General features: G+C 43.0%; 6 protein-coding genes across 6 annotated transcripts; 3 read left to right on the top strand and 3 right to left on the bottom strand.

Moving 5' to 3' along the window:
* Window positions 1–273: 273 nt before the first annotated feature.
* IL334_004309 (uncharacterized protein) lies at window positions 274–1,396 on the top strand (the record flags this gene model as incomplete). The annotated part of the gene is made up of 5 exons (XM_062936028.1): window positions 274–303; window positions 406–672; window positions 939–1,043; window positions 1,195–1,284; window positions 1,367–1,396. 5 exons carry the CDS (start codon window positions 274–276, stop codon window positions 1,394–1,396), a joined length of 522 nt encoding a protein of 173 aa, XP_062792079.1.
* Window positions 1,397–2,094: 698 nt separating this feature from the next.
* IL334_004308 (uncharacterized protein) lies at window positions 2,095–2,937 on the bottom strand (the record flags this gene model as incomplete). The annotated part of the gene is made up of 1 exon (XM_062936027.1): window positions 2,095–2,937. The coding sequence occupies one exon, from the start codon at window positions 2,935–2,937 to the stop codon at window positions 2,095–2,097; it is 843 nt and encodes a 280-aa protein (XP_062792078.1).
* A 421-nt stretch (window positions 2,938–3,358) lies between these two features.
* On the top strand, window positions 3,359–5,114 carry IL334_004307 (uncharacterized protein; the record flags this gene model as incomplete). Its single annotated transcript, XM_062936026.1, has 7 exons — window positions 3,359–3,483; window positions 3,567–3,650; window positions 3,720–3,799; window positions 3,876–4,321; window positions 4,418–4,543; window positions 4,620–4,798; window positions 4,916–5,114. The coding sequence occupies 7 exons, from the start codon at window positions 3,359–3,361 to the stop codon at window positions 5,112–5,114; spliced, it is 1,239 nt and encodes a 412-aa protein (XP_062792077.1).
* A 386-nt stretch (window positions 5,115–5,500) lies between these two features.
* IL334_004306 (uncharacterized protein) lies at window positions 5,501–9,152 on the bottom strand (the record flags this gene model as incomplete). Its single annotated transcript, XM_062936025.1, has 12 exons — window positions 5,501–5,547; window positions 5,646–5,960; window positions 6,048–6,315; window positions 6,390–6,548; window positions 6,619–7,153; window positions 7,209–7,350; window positions 7,404–7,566; window positions 7,625–7,892; window positions 7,946–8,085; window positions 8,160–8,487; window positions 8,549–8,755; window positions 8,830–9,152. 12 exons carry the CDS (start codon window positions 9,150–9,152, stop codon window positions 5,501–5,503), a joined length of 2,895 nt encoding a protein of 964 aa, XP_062792076.1.
* A 796-nt stretch (window positions 9,153–9,948) lies between these two features.
* IL334_004305 (uncharacterized protein) lies at window positions 9,949–13,675 on the top strand (the record flags this gene model as incomplete). The annotated part of the gene is made up of 13 exons (XM_062936024.1): window positions 9,949–9,979; window positions 10,078–10,385; window positions 10,472–10,654; window positions 10,710–10,826; window positions 10,900–11,239; window positions 11,314–12,234; window positions 12,312–12,586; window positions 12,644–12,656; window positions 12,714–12,893; window positions 12,965–13,095; window positions 13,165–13,180; window positions 13,241–13,521; window positions 13,637–13,675. The coding sequence occupies 13 exons, from the start codon at window positions 9,949–9,951 to the stop codon at window positions 13,673–13,675; spliced, it is 2,835 nt and encodes a 944-aa protein (XP_062792075.1).
* A 792-nt stretch (window positions 13,676–14,467) lies between these two features.
* IL334_004304 (uncharacterized protein) lies at window positions 14,468–16,679 on the bottom strand (the record flags this gene model as incomplete). Its single annotated transcript, XM_062936023.1, has 2 exons — window positions 14,468–14,907; window positions 14,984–16,679. 2 exons carry the CDS (start codon window positions 16,677–16,679, stop codon window positions 14,468–14,470), a joined length of 2,136 nt encoding a protein of 711 aa, XP_062792074.1.
* Between the last annotated feature and the right edge of the window lie 94 nt (window positions 16,680–16,773).

Raw genomic sequence — 16,773 nt, 5'->3', positions numbered from 1 at the left:
TCAATAATAATAATCACCAAGGGGGAGGAGTAAGTGCCACATTCGGTGATTTGACCAGATAACTCCGATCAGTCGGCCGTTGTCTCTTTTAAACCCTCTTAATTAGGACATTCAAGGTTGCATAGCAGCAATCCTCATATCAACAACAGTCTCAACTATCCTCCTCATCACTCACCACTCCGTCCCAACCTTCTTCTGTAAGCGCACTTCTGTCCTTGGAGAGAGTGAAGATCGAGCTAATCACCAACAATCGCCCATAGGAAACTTGTCAAAATGGCCGCTAAATCAGCTGCTACCACTGTCGTATGTCCGAATCTCGCCCGCATCTTCCTTGCCTGGATATATCAAAGTGTATCCTCGGATCACTCGCTGACTTTTTTGGAAATGCATATGCTACCATTATAGGACTGGACAAAGATTTACACTGGATTGGGTCTTGACAAAACGACTTTAACATCGTTACAATCTTTCCGAGCTAGACATTCAACTGCTGTATCTAAAAACTCAGCATTGAAAGCAACTGCACCTTCAATTGATTTATCTCATTACAAATCAGTTTTGAAAGATCAACAAGCAGTTTCACTCGCTGAAAAAGTACTCGGTGATTTCAAAGCTGTAGATTATGATGTAAGCAAATGGAACGAAGTCGTTGGTGCTTTCGAGGGTAAAGCCGTGAGTTATATTCGATTCTTTTAGTGAAAACACGGGATATTGGGACTTAAGGAGAAGAAACCTATGGTTACATGAGGAAGCATCGATGTATTTTGGGGAGAGACATCCCTGTGTATCCTCATTGAGGAGGACAGACGTATGATACAAGGAAGGACAGTCAGATTCACGAGACTTCGTGGACCAGCCCGTGTATGGCGTTAGATCGATATCGTCAAATAGATAGGATCATACCTTTTTGTAAATGCTGATTATACCACACATACTAGGTCGCCGCTGCCAAGGAGACCGTATCCAAGATCTCAACCGAACAATCATCCCTCCAAGCTACCCTTTCCAACATTCAAGAAGCTCGACCATTCGAGGACTTGACCGTGAGTTTGATTCCTCCTCTGGTTCGAGTCGCCGTGGAGACTCTTTTGTGCAGCTCATCATTATTCAATCTACCTTCAACTATTCACAAATGTTTCCGATTGCCGAATTTGTGAATACTCGCTGACTAATTATACATTACTCATAATACAGGTTGACGAAGTCTCTAAAGCCCGACCTGAGATCACCAAAGCCGTTGAAACCATGATCAAGAAAGGTAAATGGTCCGTTCCCGGATACCGAGTAAGTCTTTCTCACAAGTTTTCTGTGTGACTGCCAAAGCTACATATTGCTGACCGGTTTCATTGCAACTCATCGCTTATAGGAGAAATTCGGAGAATTCTCTCTCATGTAAGACGTTGCATACAATATTGTCATGTAGAGCTCGTGATAGGCACAGGGATAGAAAGTTGTGGGAAAATGCATCTTATAACAGAAGGTTTCATTGGTCGGCTGGATCAAAGCACACTTCGTTTGGCGAGCTCCTTACGTGATGATATCAGCGCATACCTAGGATGAAATACGGTAAATTGAGAGGTTTCGCAATCGACCCTAAAGTCAAATGAGTAATATCTTCTTACACGATTGTTCAACAAATTCAATGAGCTGGTCGAGAATCCATGGATTGAATCTCACACCGTGAACCTGTCACGTATCAGACGAAAGCTGGCTAAGGCCAATGTATACCACTATCCAGAGTAAAATAAACTGAGTTTGTCTCTGGAGTGACATGTGAATAAATCTTTTCTGTATCTGTACATCCTCACCGAGGTGTCAAGTAAGACCGTGAACGCTGCAGTCGAAGCCAAAATGTCAACGAAAAAACGACCCGCTGCTGACAGAGCCAAGTTTGATTCTTGTCCGAATATCGTTGCTTTCACAACGATCCTGTTTATATAATGCATTTATCTAGCAATGATGGTTGAGCGACTACGAGTCTGGCAATGTCTGCTCTCTCCTCCCAACCTCCCAAGCTCTTCTTTCCAGTTACCCATGATACTGCGGTGACATGGTCATCCCATCGTGTTCAATTTCCAATCTTTAGATTCATACTCATACACTCTTTTCTTCACTTTCACCTTTCAAACCATGTTCTAAACCTTGTAGAGTTCTTACCAATTGACCACCTGCGGCTTGTGACAACAGACCTACGACTTGTCTAGGTTGAGATTGCAATAAACCGACTAATTGAGCTCTCAAGATATCTAATTCAGGTAATTTCGAGATTTCATTTAACTGAACTGGGTTCATCAATTTATTACCTTCCAATAAACCTGATATCAAATTTAACGTAGGTTGTTTGGTTGTATTTTCTCTTTTGATTGATTTTATCGATCGATTGAGTGTCGTCATTATTTTGGATAAATACGTCGGAGATAATGAAGGACAAGTTAATAACGCTCTTTGACCAGATGTCAATGATGATGCTAATGGTGAATTGTTCTTAGATAATAAAGATGAAATAAGTCCGGTTCTAACTACATTTAAACTTGCTCTTTCAATCTTTTCAGACTCCCCCTTGACCACTTCACCTGGATTTGACGATGACGATGACGGTAATGATGAATTGACATCAAATGGTTTTGTAGGTAATGGAATTGCTGTTATTGATCTTCTTATTTTTGACCATTCAGAAGCTGATATATTAGCATGATCAAACACCAATATCAATTGTGAACGTTCGATCAAATGTGTATAATAATTGCACAAGAACGTCTTTCTAGCTGTATATACCCTATTGGGATCTGAAGGAGGTGCTGATGAAGGTTTCGAGGATGCAGCTTGGGTTAAAGTGGAAGATGATGAAGAAGAAGAAGGAGGTATGGGAATGGAGGAAGTACTGGCGAATCGGGATGAGGCGATTGCTCGTAAGGATGATGATGGTCGAGAAGGCATGATGCTATGTTGCGGGTCGGAGGTCAGAATGAATGTCGTTCTCTTTGTTGTTGTATATATATATATATATGGATGAATTTATCGAAGGTAGTCTGAAAAGATGAAGATGTCTTTTGGGATACCATAAATCGCTTAACTATGGGGAAAAAAATGCACACGTGGCATTGATTTGTATATCCCGTCGTTATCACTTGGTCACACTCACGCGTCGTACTTGATGTACTTTGATGACGATCACCAACGCAACGTTTGCTTTCAAACCATCTATCTATTTCTACTAGGACATTTGAACAGTGTTCCAACTAACAGATATCGAAGAAGAAGAGAGACAAGACTCCCTCCAGCTACTCTGCCATAACCGTCCTCTCCTTGTCACTTTCCTTCCCTTAATCGTAGCATCACACCATCCACACCCGCCAAAATGGAGATCGACACACCAGCATCCTCCTCCACTTCCCCCATCCCTTACCTCGAACAACAGGTCTCTTCAGCGCCAGAACAATTCAAGCCTTTGTGGAGTAAGATAAAGTCAACTTATGAGAAGAAGTGAGTCATAGCCCGATTACTAATCTCATAGCTCGCAGCGAAATACATGGAAGAGCTAGAGCTAATTGATCATCGATGTCCAGGTTATGGCACAACTTGACTGTCGTATTGACTGAATTCGTCTTCACTCCCGGGACCGGACCATATCAAATTGAGCTCTTCGAAAAGTAAGTGAAGAGCATGTTTGAAGGAAGTATGTGAGAGCTCGGATGACTGAAACATCTGTCACGTTGCAGATTCATTTCCACCATTGAAAAGAAGATAAATGCTTTGAAATTAGTTGAAATCGCTCGTAGAGTAGGAAGGGAATATTCAGGTTCGCTATCGTATTACTTGTGTGAGGAAGAGGCCATGAGCTGATATATATCCTGTGTCTTCTCCTCGACTATTAGAACCGGAACTTACATTAAAATTCCTTGAATCATTACATTCAAGATTACTTTCACCATATCCCGTTCCTGCGACCGAAGATAATCCAGGATCTCCAGCACCTCCACCGCCAGCAGCTTCAGCCTATGCATTATCATTATCATCCATCGCTTATGCCCAATTACTCCTTGGTGATCTAACAGCAACCAAGAAATCATTGGATGAATGTGAAAATCTATTGAATGAACAAGACACAGTTGAAACCTCAGTAAACGCAGGATATTATGGTGTAGCAGGAGATTATTTCAAAGTCAAAGCTGATTATGGTCCATATTATAAAAACGCTTTATTATACTTGGCTTGCGTAGATACTCAAAATGAGTTATCGGACGAAGATAGGAAATCTAGAGCACACGATTTATGTATTGCCGCTTTATTAGGTGAAACCATTTACAACTTTGGTGAATTGGTGAGTATTTTTCAAATCCCTATATTCGATCTTCGTAGTCTTTCTAATATCAGTGTGTGTGACATACGATGCTGAATTTGTCTCACTCGGAAACAGCTGCAACATCCTATTCTTCAAACTCTGGTTGGAACAGAATGGGAATGGATCAAAGACTTGATTAGCGCTTTCAACGGTGGAGAAATCGGAAAGTTTGAATCTTTGGCTAACCATCTATCGAATGAGGTGAGTTGCTATATCCATATAGGATAGTGGAGCGAGCAAAAGGAATTGATGTTGACTTGACTGATTTGCGTCATAGCCAATTCTCGAATCATCCCTACCTTTCCTTCGACAGAAAATCTGTTTGATGGCTTTAATCCAAACTATATTCGCTAGACCCAGAGATGGTGCTTCAAGATTAATGAGTTTCCAGACTATCGGAGAGGCGACAAGACTACCTGTTAATGAAGTTGAACATTTACTTATGAAAGCCTTGAGGTGAGTTATTGCTTCACCCTTTACGCTATACGCTATAATGAGTCTATATTCCATCATGCCGTGTGCCCGAAAGCTGTTAAGAGGAATCGGGCTGACTCAGTCTTTGCATTATAACAGTTTAAGTTTGATCAAAGGTTCCCTCGATCAAGTTGATGGAACAGCAGATATATCATGGGTACAACCTAGAGTATTGGAAGGTACTCAATTAGATACTTTAGCTGAACAATTAGAAGCTTGGTGTGAATCTGTTGGTAAAACAGAACATCAAGTTGAAGAACAAAGAAAAGCTGCTAAACGAGCTGTTTTAGTAGAGTAGAGTAGTTGATTTGGTCGGCCGATGAAAGTACATTTTGTAAATGGTTGGGATCCGTTCTAGAGCAAAACGCATTAACATGGCTGCATGAATGATCATGACAATCGTTTGTCAAGTAGCTCAACGTTGGTCTTTAGTCTACAATAATAGAGCTAGGACATGATGCTGAGCCGGTCATTCAATGCAATCTCGAATTCAGACCATATCCAATGCATGAAAACGAATCCAAAAAATGTAATATGACATAAATACACCTATATCGAAGGCAATAAATTGACCAAACCGAACCCAAAAATATATCCAACTATTTCATCTGACAATACAATATGCCTCTCAAAGACTTCCAATTCACCAATGATATAGAATTACCCAGTTTTTATTGTCTACCTCTAAGCAGGGATAGAAGAAGATAAATCCGACAAATCGACTTGAGGATCTGTAAAAACCAAAGACGAAATCGGGTCCAGTCAGTATTTTACTCTGGTCAAATTCGAGTCCGGTAAGAAAGCAATAAATGAGGAAAGCTGTACTCACGAACGAGATAATAGACTTTATCACTTGAAGTTGTAGGAAGACTTTCCATACTCTCTTCATTATCGGTTGAGGGTGCTAAACCATCTCTCACATCACCTCTGATTTCAAGTAGATAATTATCTTTAGCTAATTTGATTAAAGCCTTTGATATTAACTCCCTTTCATATTCTAGATCTTCTTCATTTTCGAAGTCAGCTTCTTTTTGTTCCAGATACCATTGAATCAATTCTTCTTTATCCACACCGGTACCGTTCTCTCTTTCGATTTCGGACAGATGAAGTACGAGAATATTCATTATTTCCATATATCGGTTATCTGCAATGATACATCCGTTAGTCGTCAAACCCATACGGTCTTGACTGTCTTTGTTTGCCTTTTGAAAGGCTCGAAATTCAGACTCACAAGTGATTCTCATCCTCTTCTTACCACTGCTTGCTACTTGACCTTGCGCTTGTAAGCTCGATTCAGCTTGAGTAGATGAAGTTTGAGCTTGGTAACTTGATTCAGCAGCTTCAAGAGCCGCTATATCAGCTGCGTCCATTTGAGCATCTCCGTCTACGTCTCCGTTAGGCACAGCTTCGTCATCGTCGAATGAGATATCATCCTGTTCAACGTGGATGATAGATTGTCGTAGAAGGGAATAAGCTTCTCGAACGATAGCTGGGGAGATCTACGGTCGCGGTCGAGCATGATCGTCAGTAAGGAAATCCAAAGACTAAATGAATGCAATAATTGATCCCTCACCTCGTCCTGACAATTGGCTCTTGCAATAGCCTCTGAGAGTCGAATCATACTTTCCAATTGTCTAACGGTGATTCTGAAATTACTCTTTCCGGGTCCACCTTCATCCTGTCGGAGTGACCTGTATTTCTCTACCAGCACAGCACTGGCAGCAGGTGTGAGCTATATCATGAACAGGGGCAAGTCAGTTCTGCACTCCGTTTCCTGGGGCTCTTGTGACACAAAGACTGACCTTTGGACTGAATGTCCTAGCATATCTAATATATCTCTGTAAAGCTTCGGTGCTGAATTCAGGTGATATAGCGGCATCTCTAAATCGATGAACGTTTACGATATGTTGAGCGATATGTAGATCTACATTTTCGTTACATTCATCTAAGACGACGAAGAAAAGATCGAATCTCGACATGATAGGAGCTGACATAGCTACGTTCGCTCTTAGGCTCATTTTCCGATTGTATCTTCCTCCAATAGGATTAGCAGCTGCTAAGATTGATGTTCTTGCATTTAAAGTAGCTTGAATACCTGCTTTGGCAATAGAAATGGTTTGTTGTTCCATCGCTTCATGAATGGCTACTTGATCCGCCACGTCCATTTTGTCGAACTCATCAATGGCACAAATACCATTATCTGCCAACATCAGAGCTCCAGCTTCGATGGTGAATTCACCGGATTCTTCATCTCGAACTACTGCAGCTGTGAGACCAGCAGCGGAAGAAGCTTTACCGGATGTATATACTGCTCGAGGCAGGAAACCACAGACATATCTGAACATCAATGTCAGCTAGATGGTCCAACGGCGGTAGGGATTACGTAGCTCACTTCAGGAATTGGGATTTACTGGTACTTGGATCACCTACCACACAGACGTTGATGTCACCTCGAAGGTGGATACCTTCTTGAGTCTGTTTATGTACACCTCCCATGAGCTGTAGCAAGATACCCTTTTTGACGATCTCGTGGCCTATGGTTCAATGGTAAGCTTGAGTTAGGGTCGTTGTGCATCATCCGGCTTACCGTATACAGTTGGTGCTATACTCTGAACCAGTCGCTGGTAGATATTATCGGAGTTGACCATGTTCTTGAGCTCGTCTACTTCTTGTTGAGTAAGTGAGTTTAAGAACGTTTCCTGATCCTCTTCACCTTCTTCTAAATCTCCTCGCACATCGGTTGCACCAGCCTAAATGGCAACGCCAGTGTCAGCTATCTCATTCAGGTTTCTTAGACAGCTGGCTCACTCTTGCATCCGCGCCTTGTACCATACACGACAAAAATGCCGTCTTGTACTGTAAATCCCTCACACCCAAAGCTTTCAGACCAGTAACACCCTGGCTTGCAACACCACCATCACCCCTACCACCTCGATTTTCTCGCATCATTTCAGCATTTACACCTGGAAGACCGAGTTGGGACACGTCTGGAACAACGATGAAGGTACCAGTAAAAGTACATTTGTCACCTGCTTTGGCCCGTTCGACAATCTCAGATCGAAGAATCACATCCAGTCTATTATGATTCGAGTGAGTGTCTGTCCACACTTCAAGGATGAAGTTACTTACGATCGTGGCATACTTCCTGTCGGTATCTCGTTTGCATTTTCTTGAATTCTGACTTTTTGCCAATCTGAGAATTTAGACTGTTCTATATTTAGTAACCAATTCGCTCGATTATTACAGGTTTGATTTTGACACAAGATGGGCTGTAATGCACAGTGGGTCCAAATCAGCCAACCGAAACATGCCGGATTGAACCCGTTGGGCTACTTTCACTTACCTCTGTATACTTGAATTGTTGCTCAACATCTTTGATTACCGTTTTACATTGTTCACAAACAAATGTTCCGCTGACTAATTCAGGTCTTACTTCACTCGTTCGGGTGACGGTACCGCTGATACTGATCAGTTGACCGATTCTGTCCATCCGCAAATCTCTTATACCGGAAGTAAGAGGAAGGTTGTAAAAGGCAATATTGAAATCTCTAGTAGTAAGAGAGGAGCTTGAAGCGGAAGGTGTTGAAGAGAATGAGGTTGATGTGTACAGATAGGTGGGCTCATACTTTCTTACTAGAGTCTGAAGAGCTCTTCTGAGATAGGGCAGGAATCTGAGTTGATCGGAAGCAGCGAGTTAGCATCGATGATACAAGGGCTTTCTTGATAACGTACCGATAGTATTGAGATTGTATAGCTCGTGCTAGTACTTCTTCTCGTTCCAGTAAATGACCGAAATCGACGTATAGCGTAGTCAATTCGAACTCTTTCATAGCTTTGACCTGTTCAATGTAGAACTTGCTCTCATCCGCAGTAGCTGGTATGGGATTTTCACCGTTAAATGATGCTGGTGTCTCTGGGAAAGCTACATGTTCTGTAAAGCTGTATAGAAGTAAACGGTGTTGTCGTCAGTTGAGGTCCACACTAAAGCGTAGTGAGTGACTGGCTAGACTTACTTCTCCAAGAATAATGCGAAGCTTTCCATAACCTTTTCACCTGTAGCATCTTTGACCCTGGGTATAGAATCAGGATCAACGCCTGATCTAGCTCTTCTTTGAGCGTTCCTTGTACCGTCTGTATTATCTTCTCCAGCTTGAGATCCTTCGTCTCCGTTCACACCCGGCCCTGCACCTGTTGCACCTGGGATCGAGCCTCCAAGTCCACGAACATTGTCGAATGCCAATGGATCTAAAGTTCGAGATTGAGGAAGAGAGGATGAGTTTGGCGACCCTCCTGGGGCTGAGGAAGGTGGGAAAGCACCGGGATAGGGTGATGACATGATACCGGTGTCGTCGTCTTACAAGGTCGTTACTGCAGAACTCCAATTAAATTAGGCTTTTGTGATATGTGGACAACGTCGTTCTGATTTGTTTGCGAGTAGATGATGCAGAAGGATGGATGATTCAGAAAGTTGAGAACATGAATTGATTCAGCAATGGGAAATGGCAAATTGAGGGAATTCTTACCCAGACGCGTTTTCATTTCGAAAAAACGCGTCGACATCAAGTTGTTACGTAAACAGCGATGTCAGAGAATTGTGGCATTTTGCTTTATTGAGCATAACCAGTGAAGTCGCTCCATCTCTCTGCAAGTCGCTCCTCCCTTGTTTGGCTTGACTATATCAAAGACAGGAAGTGATCTGCTCAGTAGAATTTCTTTTGAGCTTCAATCTAGAAAGAAGGGATGAGAGACCGGTGGAGTGCAGAGACATCTCCGCATTCTCTGAAAGGCGAGAACTAATGTTGAGGGACATGATTCTTCGCCTGATCCAGACGACGTGCATATGCTACACCTTGTATAATCATGGCCGAGTCTTTCTGTGGTACATCACATCGCTTTCGAAGAATGAGTGTATCCCTTGAAGGGTAAAATTGACCCAGTACACCTCGTACAGCCCATCTTTTTCGGCCAAGACCGGTTATTGATTTCTCCGCCACATACACTTTTGACGATGACGAAGGGATCGCGTGTGGTGTCATATCATGTTGCAATTCGCTGTTCTCTCTCACTTGAAATCTATACTGAGATTCCCGTCATTGGCATTACCATTGATAACGGACTAGAGACTGCTCAGCATGGCACAGCCTAGAGCATCTACCGACGAGGGTGAGTCAGGGATTTTCTTTTCAATCCGAGTTCCGTCAGTCGCTTGGCCGTGATTCAATGCTCACTTGAATCTCTCTACCTTCGTTTTACCCGCATAGAGAACGCTCCTCTCCTTGATAACCCCGATTCATCCCCTTCTCAATCACCGCTCAAAGCGATATTCTCACCTTCGCGACCACTCACGCTTTTAGAGAAAGCCTTGGGTGCTCTCGCGGTCGTCCTTTTGTTACTAGCAAGTGTCTTCGTTGGATTGTTCGCTGGAGCAGAAGGATCCCTCAATAAAGAGAAAGGGAAACACGGTAAAGTAGAATGGAAGACTGAATATATAACCTCTACAAAGACTGCTACCACCACAAACTACGGTACAACTACCACAAGTCCTTCTCCTACTGGTATACCAGATAAGGTAAGTTTCTTATCATTGCGAAAGCGAGTAAAAGCCGATCCATCAAAACTCTGAGGTAGTGAGGAGCTAATCATTTCAAATTCTAGAATCTTTGTCTTACTCCTGAATGTGTTATTCTATCTTCATCAATCCTACAATCACTCAACCAATCTGTTGATCCTTGTGAAGATTTCTATGAGTTTGCCACTGGAGGTTGGGCCGCTTCACACTCTATTCCGGCTGATAGAGGTTTATACGGTGCTTTCAATGAAGTGAACGACAACAACAAGGTGAGTGACCTCCTTTGCCGTTTATTTCGCTCTCATACTAAAGAGCGAACCGTAGAAAATCCTCATCAAAGTACTTGATTCCATCCCATCTGAAAGGCCAAAAAAGGATGCTAGTGCAGAAGAACAGAATTTGGCTAAATTGAAGGCTGTCTACAACAGTTGTATCAACATTGTGAGTTTTTCTCCCTTTCCCCTTTCATTTGGTTCTGAAATTGCGGTACTCATACTTACTTAATGGGAGCTAGGAACATCTCAATGATGTTGGTCGAAAACCACTCGTCGAACTTGCGGATCACATCATTCATATCTTTGGCGAGTTTGATATTGATTCCATTTCTCCTTCCGAAGTGTTTGACCAATCATACGAATGGACGGGAACATATGACGAGTCTTACTCCCTTCCAATCGAGCTTGTCGCTGCCGCTGAAAGGAGTGAAAAACTCCAAGAAGCTAAGAAAAAGGGGGCCGCACATTGGGAAATCCCTACGCCTAAAGAACCTAGTGTACAAGAATTCTATCAGTACAGACCTAATGAAGAGAGGGAAAAGCGAATCACCAATACTCTCGCTTGGCTTCATTCCAGAGGTATGTCTGATCTATTTTCGTCCCTGGTGATTAGTTTTTCGTCGTCAATATGGCTGATAAGATTCTTCGTCCAGGTGTACAAGGTCTTGTTAACTTTGAGATTGAAGGCGATGCTGGGGGTGAAGATTCTCAAGTCCAGAGTTTATGGTTATATCAGGCTTTCGGTGGTCTCCCTTCCAAGGAGTATTACGAAGAGAAACCAATCCTCGACTTGTATCAATCTGTCATATCTGGTATCCTCACCGACCTAGCTGAACATACTTCCGTTCGTCAAAAAGACGAGAAGCGTGACCTGTTATCTGATCTCGAAATCGCAATGGAGTCAGGTCAAGCGGAAGCCCAAGGTTTGATTGAAGAATTACTTGATGTTGCCGAAGACGAGAGCTGGCCTTGGCCTTGGCCTGGAGATGACAGAAAAGGTGATGGCAATGGTACTGGTGATAAAGATGGAGGGAAAACTACCAAGGAACCAGTCGACGAACGAATGGATAAACTCGCTTCTCAGGTTGTTCATTTCGAAAGAGAACTTATGAGAGCAGGTGCCGATCCTGAATACCTTTTCAACCCTCATTACGCATATAACCCTTATTCAACCAAAACCGTTTCAAAGATGTTGCCTTTCCTTGATATCCCAACTTATCTATCAAGTTTCGCACCAAGATCTTTCCCCGCAAATATCACCGTCACCCATCCACCATACTTGAAAAGCGTTACCAATCTCATTGACAAAACTCCCGATCATGTTCTTTCGGGATACTTCGTCACTCGATTAGCTCTTACCTACGCCGGTGCTTTAGGTCCTAAAGTCACTATTCGTCAAGAGAAGAAGAGACTCGAGGATGTTCTCAAAGGAATCAAGAAAGGTACTGAAGAGAATAGACAGGATGTATGTCTCAATTGGGTGGATGAGATTATCGGTTTCATCGCTGGTCGTGAATTCGTTAGAGAGGCATTCTCACCCGAAGCTAAGGCCGATGGTGAACATATCATCCGAGGTGAGTTTCTGATTTTCTACACAAACCTCCTCCAGTGAATTATACACTTTTCAAGCGCTAAATCAAACTTCACATAGCAATCGTTAAAGCTTTCACCGAAAAGCTTCCTCATATCTCATGGATGGATGCAGAATCAGCTAAAGCCGCTCAAAAGAAAGCTGGAGCTATCATACCTAAAATTGGTTACCCGCTTTCACCCAATACAACCGACCCTACAAGCTTGCAGAATTGGTACGGAAGGTTGACGATTGACGAACGTGATTTCTTCGGAAATGTGCTCAGCTCCACTTTACTGGAAGAAACCAGAACATGGGCGGGTTTAGGAAGGAGAAGGAACAGAGATTCTTGGGAGGTGAGTCATGTCGCAGTTGATTATTAAGTGAAATGCTAATTGTTCCTCCTATTCCAGATGTACCCTCAAAGTGAGCTGCAGAACTCCTATGCATCTTCGGACAGGTAGAGCTGACATTCTCTTTCAGCTGTGAATGCTTACTACTCCCCTCCTGATGGAGAGATCGTCTTCCCAGCCGGTATCTTGCAACCACCATTCTATTCTCAATCGTGGCCTGCTCATCTTCGATTCGGTGCTTTCGGAGCCGTCGCTGCTCATGAGCTTACTCATGCTTTCGACAATTCGGGTAGTCAATATGATGAAAAGGGTGAGTGATTCTGGGTATAGTGACTGTAACTGGATAAAAGTACAGAACTGACTTCACTATGATTCCTATAGGTCGGTTGAGAGACTGGTGGACTAAGCAAACGGTCAAAGATTTCGAAGAGAGAGCACAATGTGTCGCCAAGCAATACTCCAAGTACTACGTACACGATGCTGATGGCAAGAAAGTATATGTCAATGGTAATGTGAGTGTCTGGTTCTACAAAGTTTTCGCTGTAAGACTATAGCTTATGATCCGGCATCCATTGCAATAGCTCACAAACGGCGAAGGTGAGCTAAAACGAGACGTAGAAGGAATGGTAGCACTTGGCTAATCATTTGCTTTCGTAGACATCGCGGATTCGGGACTCGCACAAGCCTTCCTTGCATGGAAGAACACGGTATCAGATTCGAAATCAAAGGACTCAGAGAAATTACCAGGACTCAATTTCTCAGACGAACAATTGTTCTTCCTTGCTTACGCTAGAGTATGGGCTCAATTGACCCGACCTGCAACTGCCGTATCGAGGATCAGAACAGATCCTCATTCTCCACCCAATTGGAGAGCAGTAGGAACATTGAAAAATCTAGATGCGTTCCATAAAGCTTTCGGATGTAAAGTTGGGAGTGGAGTGAGTCCATTTATATCAGTCCCGTATCCAAATACGAAAGAGCAACTCAGCCTCAAATTCTCTATCTTTCGTTGATCGGCAAAATAAGCAAGCTGATATCTAACGATATCATTAGATGAATCCTCCTAAGAAAGATCAATGTGAACTTTGGTAAAGATCGCTGAGCGATTCATTATCTTACCCAAAAATCATAAAGATCAGAAGATCAGAAGAATGAAGGTTTACAGAAGAATGGAAGGAAACACGGATCGGCGTATTTTGAGGAAATGATGATTCAGCTCAGTGCATTTACGTGAAATATAAGTTATCGAAGCATGTATTGATTTATGTCACCATCGGATGATTCCGAATGAGATACGACTGATCATTGCAGTATTCAGCTGATATGCTGGAACAATAACAACATCTGACATCGAGGTCTGGCACTCACAGAGTCAGGAGGGTGAGACGTTCGAAATTCACTCTACCTGTGTAGCCAAAAAAAAAGAAAGCGAACATTTTGCTTGAATTTTATGTTTGATGATCACCGCATGTCAGCTGAGTGAACATTTGCCATTTATCATTATCCTCGATCGCTGATACATAAGTAATATATATCCCATGTACAACATAAATAATGTATTATTATATACAAGATTGAGGGTAGTGAAACTTACGTACAATGATAGTAATACAGTACTAATACAGTGCTTTATCGATACAGTACAATGATATTGCTTGTTTTATGGTTTAATAAGGTGGTCAAATATAGTACAACAAGATGGAACATGTGATTTTGTCAATTTCAAGGTAATTTCTGTCATGAGAGTGGAATGATTCGATAAAAGGGTTCGGTTGATACAACGCAGCGTACAATGCTGGACAGATTCGTTACACCCATGGGACAGCTTGAATAAAGTACAGCAATCTTCGGTAACGTTTCAATCATTTAGAAAAGTAATGTCAATCATGTACCACTAGTTCGAGCTCTTCGACCGGACTGGTTCATGGTCCTGTTCCTGCAATGCCCGTTCGTCCCAGTTTCTTGAGGGTCGTCGCCGTGGAGCTGGAAAGGCTCACCGACTCCTTCCAGTTCCGCAAAAATGATTCTACCTTTGTGGGTCCTCAATCTCTCGGAAACTTTATTCACATCAAACCTTTCTCTTACCTCGCCAAGGGAATTATGACCCGAAAAATTGGCTGTGGGAGACAAAGCGACTGGTGAAGAAGGTGGAGGTGATGGTGCGAATGTGGATGCCAGCGGTGCAAAACCTCTTTTCGGTTTTGATTCCATCGCCTCTTCATATAACGCTTGCTGAGTTTGATAAGTTCTATATGACATTGTGCGGTCTGGAGGTGACATCGGTGGCGTTCTAGGTAGATAAGCTTGATTGAAAGGTATTGATGCTATCATATCTCTATATCAGCTTATCTCTTTGTCTGGCTGTGATTAAGTCACTATACGGGGTCTTGGTGCACATACCAGATTGATATCTTTGAGCAGCTTGGACCAGTTTATCTACAGAGCCCTCCACTTGTTCATCGTTATCGCCGACAAGTGGATGTTTTGTAAGAACGGCATGCAGAGATTCCTTTGCCGTAGCAGGTGATCTGGGTCTCTCGGGTCCTGAAGATACTGTTCGATGAAGATGTATCGGTTTGTTTGCTTGTGAATGGCTTTTGTGGATCATGGTTGATAGAGAGAGATCTTCAGGAAGTAAAGGGGATATAGGCCTACTGAATCTACTTATTGTGCCGGTATCCGTATGCCTATGGGTTGCAGCTGGACGCATGACTCCTAAGCTTTTAAAGGTGGAGTGTTTATCTTCTTGAGTACCGTTGTCTTGTGTGTCGAGGGGGTTCCCGACAGGACTAGTAGGTCTACTGTTTGTAACCACCGACGTGGAGAATAAAGGTATTCGAGAAGTCTGAGGGATTTGTGAGGTCGACGTTGATCTTGTTCGACTGGGTCCGAAGATTTCAGCACAAGTCTCAACATCGCTGTGTTTGCGTTTCGATTCAGCAACACCTCCAGTCGGAGCGGGCTTTGTAGATTGGGGACTAGAGAAAGAAGATGGAGTAAGGTCATTTAAAGCCACAAATCCATTTCCTGGTCTAATCGTCTCTTCTGAATCGCCAGAAGCACAAGAATTCCTTCTTGAATCTCCATATGAGGGTCTTTGGTAAATCATCTCTGATGGATATGTCGGCTGAGCAGATTTAACTTCTGAGTCACCCTCTGACAATTGAGGTGTTTGGGATCCTGGATGAGGGAAACGCCATGATGAGGGTGGCACTTGTGCAGGTGGACGAGACTGCTGTTCCGGTGAGTATTGATGAGGTTGTTGCTGTTGATGCTGTCGTTGAAATCGTTGAGAAGAAGGAGCTGGTAATACACCCATAGGTACAGATGGTCCCGAAATCTGAGTTACGGGTGAAAGGAAAGTGTGTCCAAATGGTAGGTTTCGTTTTCCCTTTTTGAAGGTGGCATAACTTGAATACGGAGAAGGAAGAAGAGGCTTGGCAATCTCTCCTGTGGATGAAAGCGTTAGTCCAAGCCAATCATTCTGGGTAGTCCTGCTGTCGCTCTCTTGAGACGAAAGATCGGATATTTGTGTTCTGGTTGTATCGGCTGAGACTCCAGCAAGACCGGCCCGACGACCGCGAGCAAAAGAAGAAGAAGAAGAGGCAGCAGGGGTAGGTGGAGTGGATGTGCACGTGGGAGCAGAGCCAGAGCCAGAGTCAGAAGCAGAAGCAGAAGCAAGAGTTGAAGAATAGGGGGAAAGTGAGAGAGCAGAAGCAGGCTCAGAGCCTGAGGGATAATATGGTTCATCAGGTAATCTTTCCCTTCGTCCCAATCCCAATCGATCAGAATCCAAATCCAATTTTGGGATATCTTCCTCTCGGCTGCGGTGGCGGTGGCGGTGTCTGTTTGAAGTTGAAGGAGGATACTCCCATGGAGTAGAAGTGAATAACTCTTTTACATGATCGCTGTTATCTTGTTGATCACGTGTAGTATGATGAGTAAAGAAAATCATTCCAGTAGAAGAGTCTGGAAGTCTTGAATTTGTTGTCATGGGTGTATCAGGTAGGTTTGAGTAAGTAGATGTAGGTGAGAGTGTTGGTGATAATGATAGAGGAGGTGAGATCATCTCTGAAAACAAGGATCTAGGTGACATGTTCGCGTCTATACCTATTTTTCTGTTTGTGTCCAATGAGGTGTTGCGGTGGTGAGGTGTTCGCAAGTACCTAAGATGTTTGCGAGGAAAAGGT

Source organism: Kwoniella shivajii, chromosome 5 (assembly GCF_035658355.1).
Source record: "Kwoniella shivajii chromosome 5, complete sequence".
NCBI classification, from domain to species: Eukaryota; Fungi; Basidiomycota; class Tremellomycetes; order Tremellales; family Cryptococcaceae; genus Kwoniella; species Kwoniella shivajii.
Note: the sequence above shows the minus strand (reverse complement) of the source record. Positions and strands in the feature narration are given on the sequence as shown.